The sequence below is a fragment of the Carlito syrichta genome, unplaced genomic scaffold (genome assembly GCF_000164805.1).
Source record: "Carlito syrichta isolate Samal-C Ts95f unplaced genomic scaffold, Tarsius_syrichta-2.0.1 Scaffold316006, whole genome shotgun sequence".
In the NCBI taxonomy this organism is placed as follows: domain Eukaryota; kingdom Metazoa; phylum Chordata; class Mammalia; order Primates; family Tarsiidae; genus Carlito; species Carlito syrichta.
The window spans coordinates 252,585-273,942 of NW_007260102.1; the positions used below are offsets into that span (position 1 = coordinate 252,585).

Here is a 21,358-nt window from a genome sequence, read left to right on the forward strand (position 1 = left end):
GTAATCCCGCGCCTTGGGAGGCTGAAGTGAGTGGATTGCCTGAGCCTGCGGGTTCGAGACCCGCCTGGGCAGTGAGACCTCATTTCTACAATAAATCAAAAAATCAGCCAGGCATGGTAGCACATGCCTGTAATTCCGGCTACTTGGAAGGCTGAGGCGGAAAGATCGCCAGAACCCAGCAGGTCGAGGTTGTGGTGACCGGAAGCGGCCACTGCACTCCAGTCTGGGCGACAGTTTGAGACTCCAACTCAAAAAAAAAAAAAAAATCTGAGCAATGAGTATCTCTTTACTGAGACAAAGATTTTGAGCAAATTGACTATATTAATTAGTTACCCTGAATTTATGATCAAAGATTGATTATAAGGTTGACATGTTAAAAATTAAGCTAATCTACTAAACTGAATTTTTTAAAAAGTTACCCTATGGTATAAAGAGTGACTATGAGTTAAATTTTCCCATTTCATTGATGAGAAAATGAGGATAAGAAAGAATACTTATTAAAATTATTTAGGAATCTAGTAGCACTTTAATGAAAAGTAAAAAAGATCGGACCATTTGGTTAGGGCTGACATGAGTTAATTATAATCATTACATGATTAATAAAATATTTGATATCTTAGCAATCATGTCATAAAGCTCTATTCTCTGTCTTGGAATAGTAGCAAACAAGGATTATAACAACAAGCAGACTAGTTTAAGCAAGAAGAGCCATGGTACGTAAGACTCATTCTCTCACTGTCTGCCTCAAATGTACATGGACAAAATTGGGTGTGTGTTAGGGGCAGTGCCACAGGAACCAAAAATAACATAGATTAAAAATTTACAAAACCACTCCAACTCCATTCCTTGACTGCCTTGCAATCTCAGAGGGAAGGCATGTATGTTCATCAATAATGCAAGTGGAAGTGTGTGTTCCACTTAAGATATATCCTTAGAATAGGATTTCACCCAATGTGCTAGCTAAAAGGTGGAGGAAGGAGGTTGGCAGAGCTTCTGCTAGGGATTTCCTTCCAGCCTATCTTCATATTCCACCCTTTAAATATTTGTGTGTGTGTGTCATAGCAGAATACCGAAAAAACCTATTTTTTTCAAGTTATGATTTTCTACTTTCCTACATATTTTTTTCTTCTAATCATTCATGTAGCTATTTTACTAGTAGTAGTCAATCTGTCAGTCTTTCTATGTCTTCATACATCCATTTAACCAACTATCTACCCAGTTATCCACATTTTAAGCAATAAAAATTTTAATTTTATAATCTCCTTTACTGGTGCACTTATCCAGAATAAAAAATCTCCCACAGAAGACCAGTATTTGAGTCACTAAATAAAGATCACATATGATCTAAGGTATAGTTACATCTTCAAAGTACTTTATTAAAATGCAGTTATGCCTTATAAAATCAAATATATGTGATTTTATAAAATAAAATGTATGCTCCAGTATGTGAGAGAACAACTAATGCATTATAAAGTATCCCTTATTTAAAGATGCTTAATTAGAAACCTAGTGGTGAAGATGGTGCTAATTTTAAAAGGTAATTATCATGGAGAGGTTAAATAATTAAACTAAATGCCAAATTGTTCCTTGTGTGAGTTGTTCCATATTTGGTTATAAATGCCTTAGGATAGTCATTTTCATATAAAATAATGACAAGAATTAATTCAGATTTGCATCTATTTTATAGCAGATAGTTTTTTTTTTTTAGAGAAATGATGATAAAAAGGAGTAATGGAGTTCTCTAGAGAGACGGAACCACTAAGATAGATATGTAGGTAGAGAGAAAGAGAGAGAGAATATGAAATTAGTTCACAAATTAGGGAGGTAGAGAAGTTCCAGTGTCTGCAGTTGGCAAGCTGGAGACCCAAGAGAACCCATGGTATAAGTTCCGGTCTGAAAGTATAAACTTGAGACCCAAGAATAGTTGATGTTTCAGTCTGATTCTGGAAACGACTAATGCTCCAGGTTCTATTCTTGTCTTGGATTAATTGTATGAGGATAGGTAAGCTGCTTTACTCAGTCTCCCAATTAAAATATTAATCTCATCCAGAAGCACGCTCACAGACACTAGCAAAGTAATGTTTAACCATATATCCGGGCACCCTGTGACCCAGTAGAGTTGACACATAAAATTAACCATCACAGAAAGGTTTTTGTAATTGGGAGTCGAACACTTCAAAAATAATTAATTCAAATAAACTTTGGTAGAAACATTTTATATTATAGACTAGCAAAAATAAATTAAAATAAATAAATAAACCTGTAATTCTATCACCCTGAGGTAACCACTGATTGCAATTTGGTGCCTTTCTGTATAGTAAGATGAAATACTCTATAACTCATTGATTTATGCTGATTCATTCTTGGATTTGTAACATTGTTACAATTCTGCATATTTGTCAACTGAGAAAATCAGGTATACCATTATAGCATGCAAAGACTGCAAAAGTCATTAATTTTTTTTACTATTTACAAAAGAGGAAGAAAAGAACAGAAAAGGCCAGTGAAGACAAAGAAATATGATATATTGGAATAGAATTATTTAATCATTATTATTTCTTTATTTGTCATAGGAAATATTGCAGATTTGAGGAAAATGTTTAATATGTACTTCTTAATAAGAGCTGTTGGTGTTTATGTATCTAAAGCCTTAGTAGGCCAGAAATAGTAGTCTACAACTGTCAAAGTTAAGACCAAGTAATGCCTAACAAGAGGTCACATGTGAAAGGAGACTGGCTATAAACTGAGCATGTATTGCCCTACTCCCCTTAAATGCTGTTTTCTGGATCTCAAGTTTAGATTCCCAGAAAGCTTTGCAATGTACACTAAAAACAGGCTACTGAATTCTACCTTTCTTTTCATTTACCCCTGAATTTGTTGAGCATTTCTAAATTATTTGATTCAACTCTAACTTTCTGCCGTTCTTTTGGCACATGTGTTTGGCTTATGTTCTCTCTAAAAGCATTTGTAGAGAGTTTAATGTCTGATACTGGAACACATTAATAATATTAGTTCCTGCTCAGAAGGATTCTGTCGAGAAAGAACAAATGGTCTCTTTCCTTTTTTTTTGTTTTGTTTTGTGTAAATCTTTTTTTACTGCTGGCTCATGGTCCTATAGGGTCACATAACCATTCATATGGTTTTCAGTAAATAATGATCAAAACAGTTCAGTTATTCGATCTAGCAATTGAGAGTTCTTAATTCTTTTTAACAAAGTTATTGGAATCAAGCCTCTGCTAGTGAATAATTTAAGTGAAGAAAAAAAAAGCAATCATTCAGCTCAGGGAAGACATGTAGGTTTTATCTACGTTGCCAACTCCAGTCAATTGAGGTGTAGTTACTGTCTGGAGAATTCTGGTTCTGCTTCTAGGCTCTGTGGGAAAAATCACTAAGATAATCAGTTGTGTGCAATAGAGTTTAGGACGTGTAGGAGTTAGCCAGATGATGTGAAGAAGTGAGGGAGAGCATTCTAGGCAGAGGAGAAAGCCTAAGCGAGCATGAAACATGAGGGAAAAACAAGAGGATGCAAGCAATTCAGAGTTCCTGGAAACTAAAGTTTCAGAATATAAAATCCTGAGAGATGAAAATAAGGAAGCAGGCTGGGTGGTCTATATTTAGTCAAGCAGCTTAACCTTGATCCAAGTTATTAGTCATTAGATTTTAAGCAGAGGAGTGGTGGGCTTCCATGACAGAGTTTAAAATGGTTGTCACGGTAAGAGCTTTGAGGAAGACAAGACCAGAGGCAGGCTGGCCTGTAGGATATTATTGCAGTTTTCCAAGAGATAGATAATTTGGACCTGAACAAGGGCATTGCTAGTAGGAACAGAAAAGAGAAAGTATACTTCTTGACGACCAGGGAAGGAAAATAAAGAAGGAAGAAAGTTTCCCTGACTGGATGAATAGTGAATAGCACAGGTGAATACTTCAAGAGAAGAAAATACTTACAACTAAATGTTAAATGGTTACATTAGACTATAATATGACAGAAGGTCTCAACTATCCTTTGACTCTCTTTTTGCTGGGGAAGAGATTTACATAAATCTTTTTGTTGTGATTTTGTTTTAAAGACTTATTAATAAATTTTTAAGAGCAGTTTTGTGTTCACAGAAATATTGAGAGGGAGTACAGAGATTTCCCATATACTCTCTGGTCTCCCACATGCATAGTCTCCCCTTTATCAATATTCCTTACCAGAATCACAATTGGTTACTGCTGATAAACCTACATCGACACATCAGAACTACCCCTAAGTCCATGACTTACTTTAAGGTTCACTTTAGGTGTTGTACATTCTGTGGGTTTGGGCAAATGTATAATGACATGTATCCACTATGAAAGTATCTTATAGAGTAGTTTCATTGCCCCCCAAAATCCTTTATGCTCTGCCTGTTCACTCCTTCCCACCCCCACAGCCCAGGGCAACCATTCAGCTCTTTGTTTCTGTAGATCTATCTTTTCCAGAATGTCATCTAGTTGAAATCAAGCAGTATGTGGCCTTTTCAAATTGGCTTCTTTTACTCAGCAGTGTGTATTTAATTTTCTTTCATGTCTATTCATGGCTTGATAGCTCCTTTCTTTTTAGCACTGAATAATATCCCGTTGTTTGAACATATCACAGTTTTTGTGTGTTTGTTTTTTGTTTTTATTATCAGTTCACCTATTGAAGGACATCTTGGTTGCTTTCAGGTTTTGGCAATTATGAATAAAGCAAATAAAAACCCATATGTAGGTTTTTGTGTGGATATAAGTTTTCAACTCTTTTGTGTAGACACCAAGGAGCTTGATTGCTGACCATATGATGAGAGTGTGTTTAGTTTTGTAAGAAACTGCCAAACTGTGTTCCAAAGTTGCCCTAACACTTTGCATTCCCACTAACAATTAGATGAAAGTTTCTGTTGTATCTGCATCTTTGCTAGCATTTGATGTTGTTAGTGTTCTGGGTTTTGACCAATCTAGGTGTGTAGTGGTATCTCATTGTTGTTTCAGTTTGCATTTCCTTGATGACATATTATAAGGATCATCTTTTCATATTTTTGTTTGCCATCTGTATATCTTCTTTGATGTGGTGTTAAGGTCCTTGATTTTTGAATCGCGTTGATTATTTTCTTATTGTTGAGTTTTAAGGGTTATTTTTCTATTTTGGATGATAGTCCTTTGCCAGTTATGTCTTTTGCAACTATTGTCTTTCACATTTGCCATCTCATTCTCTTCACTTTGCCTTTTGCAGAGCAGAAGTTTTTAATTTTGATGAAGTTCAGTTTATCAATTATTATTTCATGGATCATCCCTTTAGTGTTGTAACTAAAAAGTCATTGTCATACCCAAAGTCACCTAGGCTTTCTTCCATGTTATAGTCTAGGAGCTTTATAGTTTAGTGTTTTACACTTAGGTCTGTGATCCATTCTGAGTTAATTTTTTGTGAAAGGCATAAGGTCTGTACATGTGGATGCCCAGTTGTTCCAGCTCCATTTGCTGAAAAGACTGTCTTTTCTCTATTGTATTTCTCTGCTCCTTTGTTCAAAGATCAGTTAACTATATTTATGTAAGTCTATTTCTGTTCTCTCTATTCTCTTCCTTTGATCTATTTGTCTATTCTTTTGCCAATACCACACTGTCTTGATTAATATAGCTTTATAGTAAGTCTTGAAGTCAGGTAGTGTCAGTTCTCCAATTTTGTTCTTCTCTTTTTATATGTGTTGGCTATTCTGGGCATAAATTGCTTTATTAATAAATACAGGTCTCTCATTTCTGAGGCATATGGAAAAGGAAATCATATAGAATACAAGACCAATGAATACTTTATTTTATATTTTATGAATATATATGCACACATATTTTCATACACATGTATAGATATATGTATACATATGTACATATTTTGAGGGAAAAAATTTAAACTGTTTCCTCTGCTGTCATATCACAATAACAATAAACACAGAAGACTTTTGTGGCCCAATGTGTGTGTTTTTTGTCCCCCTACACCAAGCAGCAGACACCAGCTGAATATCCTCTAATTCAAATCAATAATAATTCCATCTACCTACAGGTAATATCAGATGCCACAGTATGAGGGCTCGGTCCTGCAAGACTTCCCTCCTTTCAGATATCAGTTGCAAATTCAGGCCTCTCAAACTTCTGACCAACCAGCTTCAAGTTAGGGTTCCGACATCCTCCTTTTTGGGCTTGATTAACTTGCTGGAGTGGCTTACAGAACTCAGGGAAATGTATTTACCTTTGCTGATTTATTATAAAAAATATTAAAAGGTGACAGATGAATATGGAGGGTGAGACATTGGGGAAGGTGCAAGGAGCGTCCATGTCCTCCTGGGGATGTAACTCTCCAAGGACCTGCATGTGTTCAGCCATCTGGAAGTGCTCTGAACCATGTCCTCTTGGGCTTTTTTTGGAGACTTCATTGGATAGGCATGATTGAAAACTATCCAATCTACTACATAGACAATCATGTAGTGATGTGATCGGACAGAAAGAGGAAGATATAATGCTAATAAACTAAGCGGGAAAATCAGCAAGACCTGTCTGTTCAGATTCTTCTTGACCTCTCTGTGCAGCATTTCTGTCTTCAGGGCATAGAACAGGAGCCCGTCTGAAATAAGGATCTTATGACCCACAATCAGGCAAGAAAAGGTTAGAGTTCTGCTTTGGGCAGAGGAAAGCTTTTCTGAGACCACAAATTTATAACAAAGGACTATAACAAGAGGTATGAGAGTCATAAGCTAGGAACTGTGCATATGTGCGTGTGTGTATGTGTATATACAGTAAGTACATACAGATGAAGTGGTGCATAGAGTGAGATATTGGGAAAGGTGCATAGAACTTCCATGCCATACTGGGGCTCAACCCTCCAAGAACCTGTGTGTGTGTGTGTGTGTGTGTGTGTGTGTGTGTGTGTGTGTGTGTGTGAATATGTGTATATGTATAGTAAGTATATAGTAAGTATAGTAAGTATGTAGTCAGTATATGTATAGTAAGTTCCTTACATATGAAAGCGTTCCATTCCAAGAATGCATTCATAAGTCCAATTTGTTCATAAGTTCAACAAAGTTAGCCTAGGTATCTAACTAACCCAATCGACTGTAACAACCACATCACTGCTGTTTTTGTGCTTGTTTCCAGACATCATGGGCTTGAAATAAAGATACTGTACTACTGTACTCTATATAGTACTGTACAGTAAAGTGCACAGAAGCACAACCACTTATAGAGAATGCATACACATGAGAATGTACGCCAATGTATGCCAGACATGTGAACAAACTTATTTGATTGGACGTGCAAACACACGATTGCCTCGTGTATATACACAGTAAGTTCCCTACATCCAAATCTTCAATTTGTGAACTTTCAAAGATGTGAAAGTGTGTTTGCATGTCTAATCACATATATAATATCTCATACATATGCATGCATATATTTATATGCCTATACATATATGTATATAAATAGATATATATATGAATAGATACAGATATAGATAGCCTATTATCTCATATATAATCACAATAAGAAATACTAGTATCTGTTATAAAAAACAAAAATAGCACAGAAAAATGCTTTATGAGCACAGTGGTGTTTATTGTCTAATCCAGGATACTTTCCACAGTGAGAGTTGCAGAAAGTAGGTAAAATAATTAGAATCATTATAATATTTGAATATTTAATGTATACAGCAAGTTTGCTATATTGGTTAATATATAAAATAGTTCTTTTAAAAAAACTATTTTCAAAAACATTTTAAATAATGATGTTTTATTAAAAGTGAACAACTTAGGACCAAAAACAAAAGCAGATGGGACACTAGGACAACAGGTATAAAATGGAACTGCCCCTGAAAAACAGAAAATATGGCAACCATACTTGTGAAGTCAAAAATAAATTTTATGTGCTAACTTCTGAGGAAACAGTTTTATTATCTCCTCTTGTTAAACTTCATTCATTTTTGCTAAGACTCCAGCACACACGGGCTCACACTCTAGAGAAGGGGTCCCCAGCTCCTTGTTCCAGTTTGTGGCCTGTTAGGAACTGGGTCACACAGCAAGATTTGAGTGACAGGTGAGCAAGTCAAGCTTCATCTGTATTTACAGCTGTTCCCCATTGCTCGCATTGCTGCCTGAGCTTGGTCTTCTGTCAGATCAATGGGGCATTAGATTCTCATAGGAGCCTGAGCCCTATTGTGAACTGTTGTGTGCTCCTTATGAGAATCTAATGCCTGATGATCTGAGGTGGAGGTGAGGTGGTGATGCTAGTTCTGGGAAGGGGCTGCAAATACAGACCAACATTAGCAGTGAGGTTTGATGGTACAGAGACCATAATAAATCAACTGCTTGCAGACTTTTATGTCAAAACCCTATCAGTGAGTGGTGAGTTGATGTACTTCATTGTACAGCTGCATCTGGTGGTAGGGTTTAAGTCAGAATCTGACACTTATTTTAGTCTGTGGCCCACCCATTATTTTATTTACCACTTCCATCCGGCCTCTTTTTTTAAATGGTGAGTTGTATAATTATTTCATTATATATTGCAACAATAATAGAAATAAAGTACACAGTAAATGGTATGCACTTAAATCATCCAAAAATCACACATCTGCCCAGTTCACGGAAAGATTGTCTTCCACAAAACCAATCCCTGATGTCAAAAGGGTTGGCGACCGCTGCTCTAGTGGATGTTATGCAAACTCATGGTTTTTATATCAATTGTGAGTCTAACATTGTGTCCTCTATCAGTGCCCCAGAAGGATGGACTGCCTTGTTCTGAACATTCTAGATGTGCTAGATGCACTTTGCCATTTGAACAGATCCAAAATGTCTGGATCCATCTTTGGAGCAAGAGAGTTCCTCAAGCCCTGGAGGGAAATAATTGCCCTGCAGTTATCTCTTTCAAAATATTGAGTATGTGATCTTCATAGTTGATGATTTTGTATTTAAAATATATGGCTATACTGATATGAGGCAATAACAGAGACCTTTGACCTCTAATCCTTTAGGGTAAGCTGTCCACAGCTATTCTCATCTGCCTTTTGCTTTAGTTCCCCCCCCCCCCAAATAGTTGCTGAGGAGAATAAAAGACTTTACATGTCCTTTTAGTCTTGGGTATCTTTCTTAGTATGAAGTAGTTAGAAAAACAAACACTTTAGATTTAGAAAAATGTGCCTTAAACCTTAGGCATATCAATATCGCCTGAGTGTCAAAATACGCAAATCATCTTATCCAGTTGGGAATATCACAGAACCTGTCATCAGGATTAACAAGATGTCCCAGGTAAAGAGCCTGGCATGATGTCTGGCAAATAGTAGGTGACTAGTCAATGGCAGCTGTAAGTTATTAGGCAAGGAATACAAGATTGCAAGTAGGTAGGGCTGGTTTTGGAGGAAACCGTCACATGACCATCTTTATCTCCTATTTCAGCTTCCTTCCCACTTGCCTCCACTCCAGGCACACCGCACACATCATCTTCTATTGCTAGCACTTGGGGCTTTCATGTGCCTTTGGAATGCCCTCTTTTTCCTACTCTAATATCTCCAGTTCCTTGTTTATCTTCCTCATCTCCTTCCTTCAACAACCTCCAGCCTTATGACTTCTGCTTTTGCTGTCTGCCATGTCTAACCTTGGAAAGGTTAATGCCATTTATGCCAAACTTTAAAAACTAACCTCATTTTTCTATGCTAATCTTGCTAGGAGGTATTTCCATTTTAATGAAGATCAACATCCCATCTTAATCGAATGAAGGTGCAAAATTTACGTTGTAGGCATCAGCAATAGGGAGAGAAGAAATACTTTCAATGATAACAATAAAAATAAATCGCTCTTGTTTATTTATTTGGTGGCAACTCTGTTTTGCACTGGGCATCTTATGCATCACCTGATTTAATCCTCACAACTAATGCATTAGGTACGATTATTTTTCTTTTTCTGATGAGACAAATGAAGCATGGAGAGTTAATGCGAAGTACCCAAAGTCATATACACCTAGTAAGTGGGGAAGGCAGGTATGACGCTCAAGTCCATCTAATTTACTGTCATCTCTCTTATGCTATCACTTACAGGCTGAACTTACATCAGGGCAAGAATTTACGTGCCTTCTTGTCATCATTTTCTAGAGCCTACTTCAGGGCCTAATGCCTGGTAAACAGTCTATTAAGATTGAATAAACGAATTAATGAATAAATATTTATTCTGTCCACAATCTCCTCTCTATATTACTCTGGGATCACCTCCTGCTTGGAGGTCCTACCTTGCCAATATTCCAAGAACTCTAAACTGCTAGTACTTTCAGATACACTCTTCTAATTTGTGACCTTGTGCCTCTGTCATCCTGTCCCTTCTACCTGCAATTTCTCACTTCTCCAAAATCTCTGGGCTAACTTGCACTTGCCCTGAGAGAATCAGAGTTCAAGAGTATCTCCCTCCAGGAAGTTCTGGCTTTTTTTCTCAACAGCTCTTTCAATGTTCCCTTCCTCCTTCTCACCTTGGCTCTCTTCCATTAGACAATGGTGTTTTTGAAGGCAAATGCCTGACATATTTTTATTTTCCTTTGTTTGTACCTGATATATGTTTGTGTTTTATTTTTGGATTTTTTTTATTATGGGGGAGAGTGTTCTTCTGGCCTTGCCTAGTTTGTCAGTTCTACATTACATTTTTGAACACTTTAATGTTGCCTAGCCTGGCTTATCAATTCTAAATTGCATTTTTTTCATATTTTAATATCTCTGATATTGCTATGTCCTCCTGTTGATGAAATCTTAAAATTATAATTGACAGCGTTTTTTCTGACTCAGTAAAACAAAAAATAAGGGTTGTATGCCTCCGACACTCAATAGCATCTTTGATTTAGTGAAAGACGGTGATAGATATTAAATAAAAAGTTTATCAATGAATGAATGTCACTCATAGCCCTCCTTAAATTACAGTATTATTCCTACTTAAAATCTAGCTGTTCTGCATCTCAGGCATCATGGCAGGACAGTAGTTGAGAGTTATTTTTTATCTATGCTAGGATTTCCTAGTACTAGTAGGGCAGATAATAAATCCGCTCAAATTGTCTTCATCCTCCCTTGCTGGAATGATGTGACCTATTCCATATGTTTATCTTCTAGGTGAAATTGATCTTCAAATTCTCTCCAAATTCCAGGCTCAATACCCACGAGTTCACATCAACAATGAAGTTGTTGAGCCAAGTGCTGAACAAATTGCCAAGTACAAAGGTGCCTGTAACCTACAGTGCTATACGCCAGATCCTATCCCAAAGGCTGATCAACAAAAACTGTTCCCTTGGGTGATTAATAATATGGTTACTGTAGTATGCGTTTCACAAGCTTATTGGGAGAACCTAATTAATTCTTGGCAGGCATGACTAAACATCTCAAATGTGAACAGTAAATAACTAGAGTCTTCTATTGACTATCCTTCCCCAGTTGTCATCAAGTACTATTTCTGATGATTATTCTTAGGGGCAGAGTCATTCACTGATTTGCAAATAGTTAAACAGTCTTAAAAGCATTTATGTTTAGTGAGTCACAGTAGGAACTGGCAGACATTTTCTGAAAAAGGCCAAATAGTAAATATTTTAAATTTGGAGGCCGCAGAATCTCTGTCAAAACTAATCAGTTCTGCCCTGTGTCACAAGGCAGCCATAGACAATAGGCAAACTAATGGCCACGGATATGTTTCAATAAACCTTTGTTGAAAGACTTTTATTTTTATTTATTTATATTTTTATATAAAAACATTAAACTTTGAATTTCATACCACTTTTATACATACATACATATAAAATATTATTATTTTGCTTTTTCTCAACCATTTAAAAATGTAATGGCATAAAACATGAATGACAGAGACACAAAATCAACAAATAGAACAATATATGCTTTGAGCTGGCAGACCAGGTATAGCCTCTGGACATGGTTTGCCTACTCCTGAGTTATACAAACATATCACTTGTTTCACATTCACTTTTCATTGATAAAATTCACCAGTTGAATCCTCATTAACACTAAAGCAATATAATCTATGCCTGCCTAGGATTCTTAGAATTATTTCTTACTAACTCTTTCTTTTGCCTCTGATTTCATTTAATACTAGGAAAAAACCAGGACAAACTCTTTGTTCTCCTAGAACTACATAAAAAAGAAAAATATGCTTTATATATGATGTGTATATAACATTGATTGCATTAAAATTCTAGATGAAAATGGGTTCCACGTTTGCAATTAAAATTGATGGTGTGCCACCTTTTCTGTGTATTTTAGAGCTTGTAGCCAGGACATCAAACCTGGAGAACATAAAGTTTGCTTGGCATAAAGAGACATCATCTGAATATCAAAATAGAATGATCGAGAAAAAGGAGCTTCCAAAGTGGGACTTTATTCATATGATTCAGGTAAGAAATGTTCATTATAATATACACTCAGAAAGAAGATTTTTTAAATGTGTGTTAAGAATGCCCACTATTCTAATTTTAAAAAGAAAAATGAAAATCTTCTGATTTCTAATTTTACAAGTGACCATGATCTGTTCAAACAGAGGATAAAGATGTTGATAATACTAAGATTTTTTTAAACATTCTAAAAAAACAGTTTTCTCTACTCAAAATACTTCCACAGTTTTTAATTTCTAAAAATGTTGACTTAATTCATTTTTCTAATTTTTGAAAGCTCTGATTGGATGAACCAATGCCCCAGAGTGTTTCTGAGTCCTATGTTTGACTCTAGTGGCCTGACTATGGACACATGGCCAAAGGAGGAGATCAGATGATACTTCAGATCAATAAAGTTTTATTTTCATTGTCCAGAACCATCAGACTAGCACATGCACTTCTGGAAAGGGGGTGACTAGGAAGTAAATAGCATGGAGCTGGATTTCCAGGAACACTAATATTTCTGAATAGCATTAAGAGAGGTGTAGACTTTGGAAGTTAGCTACCTTGAGAAAATGTGCATATGTTGGATGGAAATATCACTTGATTAACAACAAAATGCTTTTTGCTTCCTGTGTTTCACACCCATAGTCACCCCAAAAGAATTTCTTTTACAAGAAATGAAATTAAGAAATGTCTCTAGATTGACATATCCAGACAATCCTACATCTCTGTTCCTTTAACTGATGAAAACTTTTGCCTGTCAGGGAGTACTTCACATTGTCCACCAAGCCAGGATGTTTCTTTCTTAGATTTGCTTTTTTTCTCACTGTCTCACATTACTTTTTCTTAACTTCCTTCTCTCCTTACTCTTCCTGCAATCTCTACCACACCACTCATTCTGAACAGATGACCTCACTTCGTATTTTCTAGAGAAAATAGAAACCATCAGATGGAAACTCATTTTCACACTCTAAACTTGCACACACAGCTGCACTTGTGCCCATTATCTCCTTCTTCCACCATGTTACAAAAGCCTCCACTTATGCCTTGGATTTTTTTTTCTTTCCGTTGTATATATGGTTTCAGTTGTATATAGGGATCAGCTTCTTTATTCCATTTCTCTCAAAACTTCCATGTTTGTTCTTTCTTTCTTACAGCAATCCTGTCTCCCTCTGCATCACTATCTTGTTCTTCTCTCTTTCTCTCTTTGCCTACTCTACATTTTTCTGTGTAGTGTCTCTGTCGCTTCATTGCTGCTTAGAGTCCTAATACCCCTATGACATTTTTTTCAATTTAATATTCACTATCAGCCTAGAAAATCTCAACTGCCTCTTAGAAATATCCGCTGTGGTCTACCTTCTCATTGTTTAGCCAGGTCATATCATAGATTTTTAGTCTTCATTTGGACTCTGTATTTGGATACCTACCTGAAGTCTCTGTGTTAGACAGCATGGAGTGTGGCACCCCTTGAGGCATCATGGGCCGTGTGCAGATCCATTTTATTTCATTCATTGAGAAGAGATATAGTTGGAGTTGTTTTCCCTTTATGCAATGAATCATGTTATGGGCATGCTACATGGAATATTGAATTCTTGTTCAAGAGAGATGAAGATGTGGTATAAGTGTCTGTGAGAGTGGGGCCCCAGGAGGTAAGCCATTAGGGAAAATTTCCCACAGTCTATGCGTAACTCCAAGCTCTGTGTTTTGGGTGGAAACGTCTGCACTTCACTAGGGATTGGTCCACAATTATTAAAAATGGGTGGGCTGACCCCTACACTCTGTAACCAAACATATAATCTCGTGCTTTATCCAGTCCAGTTCTCTAGAGAATCTGTCAACATCAAGCCTGTCACATTTTCTGTAATTTTTTAAAAAAGCATCTGCGAGCATATGGAGAAGCTAGTGCAAAGGGCTTAATTTTAAGGCAACGTTCCATGAAATGGAAATGGAAAGGGTCTCTTTTCATGGTGCTGGAACCATTTTCTCCCAGAAGAGCTGCAATTCACAAATTTTAGAATAGGCATAGGATCAATGTCCCCATGTGGAATGGTGACTAAGTGTCTCTAGCTATAAATGTCTGTGTTATAGAAAGAGTAGATTTAAGATCATTTGACTCTAGTTGAACAAATACCATAGCTTTTACTTTTTCCAAATATTTTCTCACATTATTGTTCTATCTCTCCATATAACATCTTTAATCTTTACATTCTTATGTGTATTGTTGGGTAAAAATTCACTCAACTGGAAAATCAAACTTTCTAGTCAGTATCTTGTCCAAGCAATAAAGACTTCAACATAGAGAAGTGTCTCATTTCTCTTTTTTCTCTTTTCTAGATGCTTTACTATGTAAAGGACATCCCAGATACCCTGAAGTTCTTCCATAGTCTCCTAGGTACAAATGCAAAGATTCTCATTATTCTTGTGTCAGGTAAGCTATTTTCATCCAACCCGAATTTTTAAAACAGTGATAATGTATGTATTCAGGGACTCATGTGTTTAAAGGTAGTTGTGTATTGCATCTTCATTATAAAATGGTTCGCCTTGACCTCTAATCATACAATTTTTTTTAGCATTAAGAAAATCATTCACAATAGTTCTCAGTGTAGAGGATGTAGTAGAATTAAGCACTGATTTACTTCTTTCATTTGGGAAAATATGTCTTTGTTTTCTATGTATGAATTATTTTTATATAGATTAGAGCAAATTCAACTGATAAAAGTTTTAAAATGAGACTAAAATAGCAAGTGTTTATATTTACCTACTTTTAATGTCATTTGAGTATCAGTTTTCCCACTGTGATGCTTATTAATAAATACATAATAGTTTAAATATTTCAGATGCCATGATATTTGATTAATTTGCATTCCTAGAACCATTATCCACATTGTTCATTTCTGTAGGTTTTCTCAGATACTTATCAAAAATGGTTTGCTTGTTTTGTTGTGGGATGGAGTTTTATTTTCCAATGGATACATGTGAGCATGTCAAGTTTCTTCCAGGGATATAGTAAGTACCACATAGATAACACAAGTAAACATTGGTGGATATTGAAACATTGACATTGTTGAGGTCAGCATTTGATATTATACTTTCATTCAGCAATCTTTATGGATTGACTATCTAGTGCTACGTGAGTTGATTTTAGATGTATAGCAGACTGTCTTCATAAGCTTACATCAGATCCCATACTCAAAAACCATATATCACAAAATTCATTTTTTCTTAAATATAAGGAATAGCTTTAAAGATGACAAACATGGCTGTTGCTTGTAATTTTGAGTTTGAACTTATGTGGAAATTAGCCAGTAGAGAGCTCCTGCACACTACCTCTTCCCAAAGGGAGCATTTTGATGTAATATTTTTATCTCTAGTTAGTTAAAAAATACTCATTTTTAAGAGAGAGATCTGGCTTCCCATTTTGAAAGGCTATGGAAACTGGATTCTTCCTACTAACTTCTCTCTAGCCTAGGACACTTGGATAAAGTACTATGTACTGCATTTAGAATTACAAATTAAAATTAGTTATCAACATGGTAGGCAGCCTAGTCTTAATGTTCTGCATCAATAATACAAAAAAAGTGTCGCAGACAGAAATAGCAATTCATCCAGAAGTCATATGTTTTATTTTAGAATATATTTCATCTCAACAGTATATCCACTCACTTACTTATATTTAGTTTATTATAAAATATTTCAGAAGTTAAATATTTGGGTACCAGAAGGTGGTTTCTGTGAATATATAACTACCACAAGGAAAAACAAAACAAAACAGTCTAAGGTTTAGAAAGCAGTAGTCCACAAGCAACTGAAAATTGAGTAGATACACTTATGGCTACAGTATTTTTCTGGCTGTGTCTTGAATGAATTAATACAGTCCATGGTTTATTGGCATCAAGGGATGTAAAACTCAAAATTGATCTAGTGAAATGTCTTGTGTGATAGTATATGGAACAATAATGTTGAGGCACTACTAGTTGTGTGAACTTGATCTCTGCATCTCAGTGCATTCAAGGATTACTTCTGGATAATCATACCTACAAGATGTTACATCTATTCATTTATGTGGTTCATAAGTACCATCTGTATATACCTTCATGGGAAAAATCAAAAGAAAGGTGAGTAAAGATAACAAAATCATTTAGCTTTTTTTGAAATGTATTTTGAGTCAAAAATTATTCAATGCACTTGATGGTGAAAATATTTTACTCACTTCCTCAAAATGCAGTTCACAATTTTTCATTACTGCTTATAGCATAGGAGACAGCTGTTCCAAAAAGGAAAATATTGTTAATAGGCATAAGAATGCAATAAATAACAGTTGCTGGATTACTACAAGAATTCTGATAACCTCCTTCCTTTACCGTGTGCACTTCTTAGAAGAGATTTGCACAGCTCTAAAAGAAATATCACAGCCATTTCTTCCAAAAAGGAGAACCACTCAGTTAAAGGAGAAAATAGATTTAGATTTTTTATTTTGGGGTTTTCACATCTCTTCCTTCTATTGCTAAAAATGTCTTAGCTTTGTTGCCTGTGTTTCTCAAAAGTGCTATGTAAACAAATTAAGTAAATATGTTAAATTTTTAAAAAAATAAGCCACTTTTCTCAATAAAGATTACTTTGAGGAGAAAACAGATTCTACCTGAAAAGAGGAATTGAATTGTCAAATATGTTGCTCATTGTCATCAATTTAGTATAACTAGAATGTCCCCAGGGTCCCCAGTCTTATGGGCTCATACTTAACTTCTTATGGGCTCATACTTACCTCTTTTTTTTTTTAAATCAGAGTCTCACTCTGTCATCTAGGCTAGAGTGCAAGGGCATGCTCACATCCACCACAACTTCGACCTGCTGGGCTCAGGTGATCCTTCCGCCTCAGCCTTCCAAGTAGCTGGAACTACAGACATGCGCCACCATGGTCCACTAATTTTATTCATTTATGTATTTATTTATGTATTGTAGAGATGAGGTCTTGCCAAGTTGTCCAGGTTGGTCTCGAACCCCTAGGCTCAGGCAATCCTTTCGCTTCTGTCTCCCAAAGTGCTGGGATTACAGGCGTGAGCCACCACACCTGGCGATACTTAATTCATAAAAGTCCAGAGTAAATGGAGCTTTCATCCTATGTAACTTGGGTAGTAGTCCATCCTCCTCCCCATCATTCCTTTACTCCCGAGGATCTCTGGAGTGCTGCTCTTATGCTCCTTCCTGATGACTGCCAGCCACTTTTGCTTCAAATTTCTGCTCCCAGTCCATCTTTTGATTCCTTCTCCTCGAATCTTGCTTGTGTTGCAGTTGCCCTTTCTTATCCTGTTTCGCATTGCCCCTGGCATGGACAGAGCCCTAACTCCTTCATTCTCCAAAGCACCATTCTTTGCTTCTGGAAGAAGTTGAGACCATTTTTGCTTCTGGAAGAAGTTGAGACCTCTGAGAAAGAAGAGCAAACAACAGAATTCCACATGAGACTTCCACACACTCTTTCTGACATTTCTCTTGCTCGATCTTGGCCCACCTCCCACAGACCTGCTCTCACCACTTCCTGCCTGTCCTCTTAGCTCAGAGCTACAAGCTCACTTCCCAATTCCAACCCTTCTGTAGAGCAGTTTAACTCGCTTTTGCACTATCTCTATCACCTAGATAAACTTGTGCACCCATGAACCTGTCTTAACAACAACACATTTCCTTGAATAATTTCTGTGTCCCCTCAGAGTATGAAAGTCACTGTAGTTGCCTTTTAAAAAAATAGCAATAATTGCTTTGGTATATTAATACACCTAATACAAATATGAGAGGGTACCCCCCCTAAAATCCAGAATTTATTTATTAAAAAATGTGTAATTCTTACATGTTTAAACTTCAGTCACTTCAAAGTACTCTCCATTTGATACAATACACCTATTGAGATGCTTTCTTCACTGCTCAAAACAGTTTTTGAACTTGTTGATTTTGATGTCTTTTCGTGTTTCTATCGTTTTTTGTTTCACCTCTTCCACATTGGCAAAACGCTCTCTTTTGAGTACTTTTTTTCATAGGGGAAACAAACAAAAAAGGTCTCTGGGGTGAGATCAGGTGAATAGGGAGGGTGGAGCATGGGAATCATGCTGTTTTTGCTCAAAAACTGCTGAACACTCAGTGTAGTTTGGGCAGGTGCACTCGTAAATCACTCATCATGAAATGGGAAACATGCTGAAAGAATTTCCACAAAAAAAAAATTCACTGAAGCAGAGAGCCACCTCACACAACAACGCTAGCTGGTACACTGTTGCCAATGGAGTCCTAGAATACTTAGCTAGCAAGGGAATCCTGCACTACAAAGGTCCTACCCTCCAAAAAATAATTCTGGTTTTTTGTGGAGTCTCCCCTCTCATATGGGTCAGCTTTGAGAAATAGATCAAAGCTGGTTTCCAACACTGGAAACATTTAATTACAAGAAATTTCCAGTTGGATTTTGTTTTTAATACCAAAGTCAGTAAACATGTACAGAAATGATCCATATTATTGCTAGCCATTGTTGTCGTTTGATAATACAGCTTCAAATTCATACCTGCTAGACTGGTCTGTGGATAGAAAACAAGCTTGATTAACCTCATTGTCTGAGGTATCTGATCTACATGCCTCCTCTCCCCTGTTTAGGATCCATTGCATAGCCCTTCTTCTCAGTCCAAACTGTAATTCTTGAAGCCCCATTCTCCATCTACTTGACAAATTAAAACATTTCTTCTTTTTTTTTTTTTTTTTGAGTTGGAGTCTCCCTCTGTCACCTAGACTGGAGTGCAGTGGCCACTCCCAGCCACCGCAGCCTTGACCTGCTGGGTTCCGGGGATCCTTCCGCCTCAGCCTTCCAAGTAGCTGGAACTACAGGCGTGTGCTACCATGCCCAGCTAATTTTTTGATTTATTGTAGAGAAGAGGTCTCTCCAAATTGCCCAGGTGGGTCTTGAACCCGCGGGCTCAGGCAATCCACTCACCTCAACCAGATTACAGGCTTAGCCACCGAGCCTGGCTTAAGACATTTCTTAGACTTGAATATTGGTCTAAAACTTAGAACACCTACGCTAAATGAGTCAGACTAGGCTTCATTTTTATCGAGATTCTTGCAGTCACTTTCTAAATGGAATTTGATTTATAATTATCTAAGAGTAAAGACACTTCTGTGTGGTAGTATTGTTATCTATGGCTGCTCTACAAAGCAGAAAACTGAGTGCTCATTGTAGACAGATTCAGAACAGCCTAGAATTACTCCCTAAATTAAATTTCTTTTTTTTTTTTTGAGTTGGAGTCTCACTGTCGCCCAGACTGGAGTGCAGTGGCCGCTCCCAGCCACCTCAGCCTCGACCTGCTGGGCTCCAGTGATCCTTCCGCCTCAGCTTTCCGAGTTGCTGGAACTACACAATTTATTTATTTTAAAGATGTGGGGTACAATTCAGGATTAGGTAGATAAGTGGTCATTGCATAGGTAAACTTTGGGCCTCCCTTTGGTCCCCACTTTGTGCCTGGTTGGAGATCAGGCACCCTTATAATGTACTGTTCCACTGCCTTCCCTGGAAGTTACCCATTACTGCCTATCCCTTTCTTACAGTATTATGACAAATGTTCAGGGTCCACTTATAAGTGAGAACATGTGGCACTCAGTTCTTTGTTTCTGTGATAGATCACTATTATAAACTCTAAATCCATCCAAATTGCTTCAGAGTTCATAATTTTACCCTTCCTTATGACTGTGTAATATTCCATCATGTATATGTACCCTTTTTCTTTTTTTATCCAGTCTACTTTCGATGAGCATCATGGTTGGTTCCATGAATTTGCTATTGTGAATAATGCTGCAATAAATATGTATGTGCAGATGTCTTTTTTAAAGAGTGATTTGAGTTTCTCTGGGTATATTCCCAGAAAGGGGATTGCTGGGTTATATGGATGGTCAATTTTTAGATCTTTTAGGAATCGCTACACTGTTTTCCACAGAGGTTGTACTTGTTTATATTCCCGCTAACAGCATAGAGGTGTTCCCTTTTCCCCGCATCCTCTCCAGCATCTGTTGTTTTTTGAGTTATTGATGATGACTATCCTGACTGAAGGCAGGTAGTATCTCAGTGTGGTTTTAATTTTTATATCTTTGATGAATAGTGAGGCTGAACACTTTTTCATGCCTCTGCTAGCTGCTTGTATGTCTTCTTTTGAGAAGTGTGTATTTCTATCTTTTGCTTACTTTTTAGGGCTGTTGGCGTTTTTCCTTTTGGCATGTTTGAGTTCCTTGTAGATCCTGCATGTTAGACAAGTGGGACCTCATCAACCTGAAAAGCTTCTGAAAAGCTAAAGAAACCATCAAGAGAGTTGGGAGATGGACCACAGAATGGGAAAAAATATTTGCCAACTGTATATCTAAATTAAATTTCTAAAAGCACTCATCTAGACAAGATCTCATCTAGGTATATTAATGGTGTGTCAGGATCAACATCTTGCTCTTAAGGGTGGTCTTAAGTATGCCACATAGCTCAGGTTTTGACCTTCTGTTTCAGTGACTGATTTATTATTGAATTGATGAGTTCTTTCTCACAATAGACTGAATTACTCAATTATTTGAGCACCATATGGACACTCATGTTTGAAGTTTATTAGATTGTAAGATAATGAAATATGGAGTCAGTTTCTAGATTTAATTATGCAGAGCACCTAGTCTGGCTAAGATACCATGTGTGTTCATATTAAAAACACAGCCTGTGGTCTCAGTTCCATGTTTGCTGCATAGGATAGACTATGTGTAGACTTGGTGAGTTCAGTTTTTTGAGCTCCTACTGTTAGTCACAGGTGCTGAAGATTCCAAAGATGACTATTACATTTCTTCTGTCTTTGAAGGCCTCCTAATCTAAAGAATGATTCAGACCTGACAACTCTTTTAGCAATGTGCTAGGTTTTTTATCAGAGATGTTTAGGAAGTTTCAGAAGAGTCCCTAGAGAACAGAGTCTGTGCGCCTCTCATCTCTAGT

General features: G+C 36.8%; 1 protein-coding gene across 1 annotated transcript in view; it reads left to right on the top strand.

Moving 5' to 3' along the window:
* HNMT (histamine N-methyltransferase) overlaps positions 1-21,358 on the top strand; it is a 42,897-nt gene that overhangs the window by 17,614 nt on the left and 3,925 nt on the right. The window contains exons 3-5 of the mRNA XM_008073679.2: positions 11,114-11,221; positions 12,269-12,399; positions 14,713-14,806. Of these exons, the coding sequence (XP_008071870.1) occupies positions 11,114-11,221; positions 12,269-12,399; positions 14,713-14,806 (333 nt within the window). The remainder of the gene's footprint in view (positions 1-11,113; positions 11,222-12,268; positions 12,400-14,712; positions 14,807-21,358) is intronic.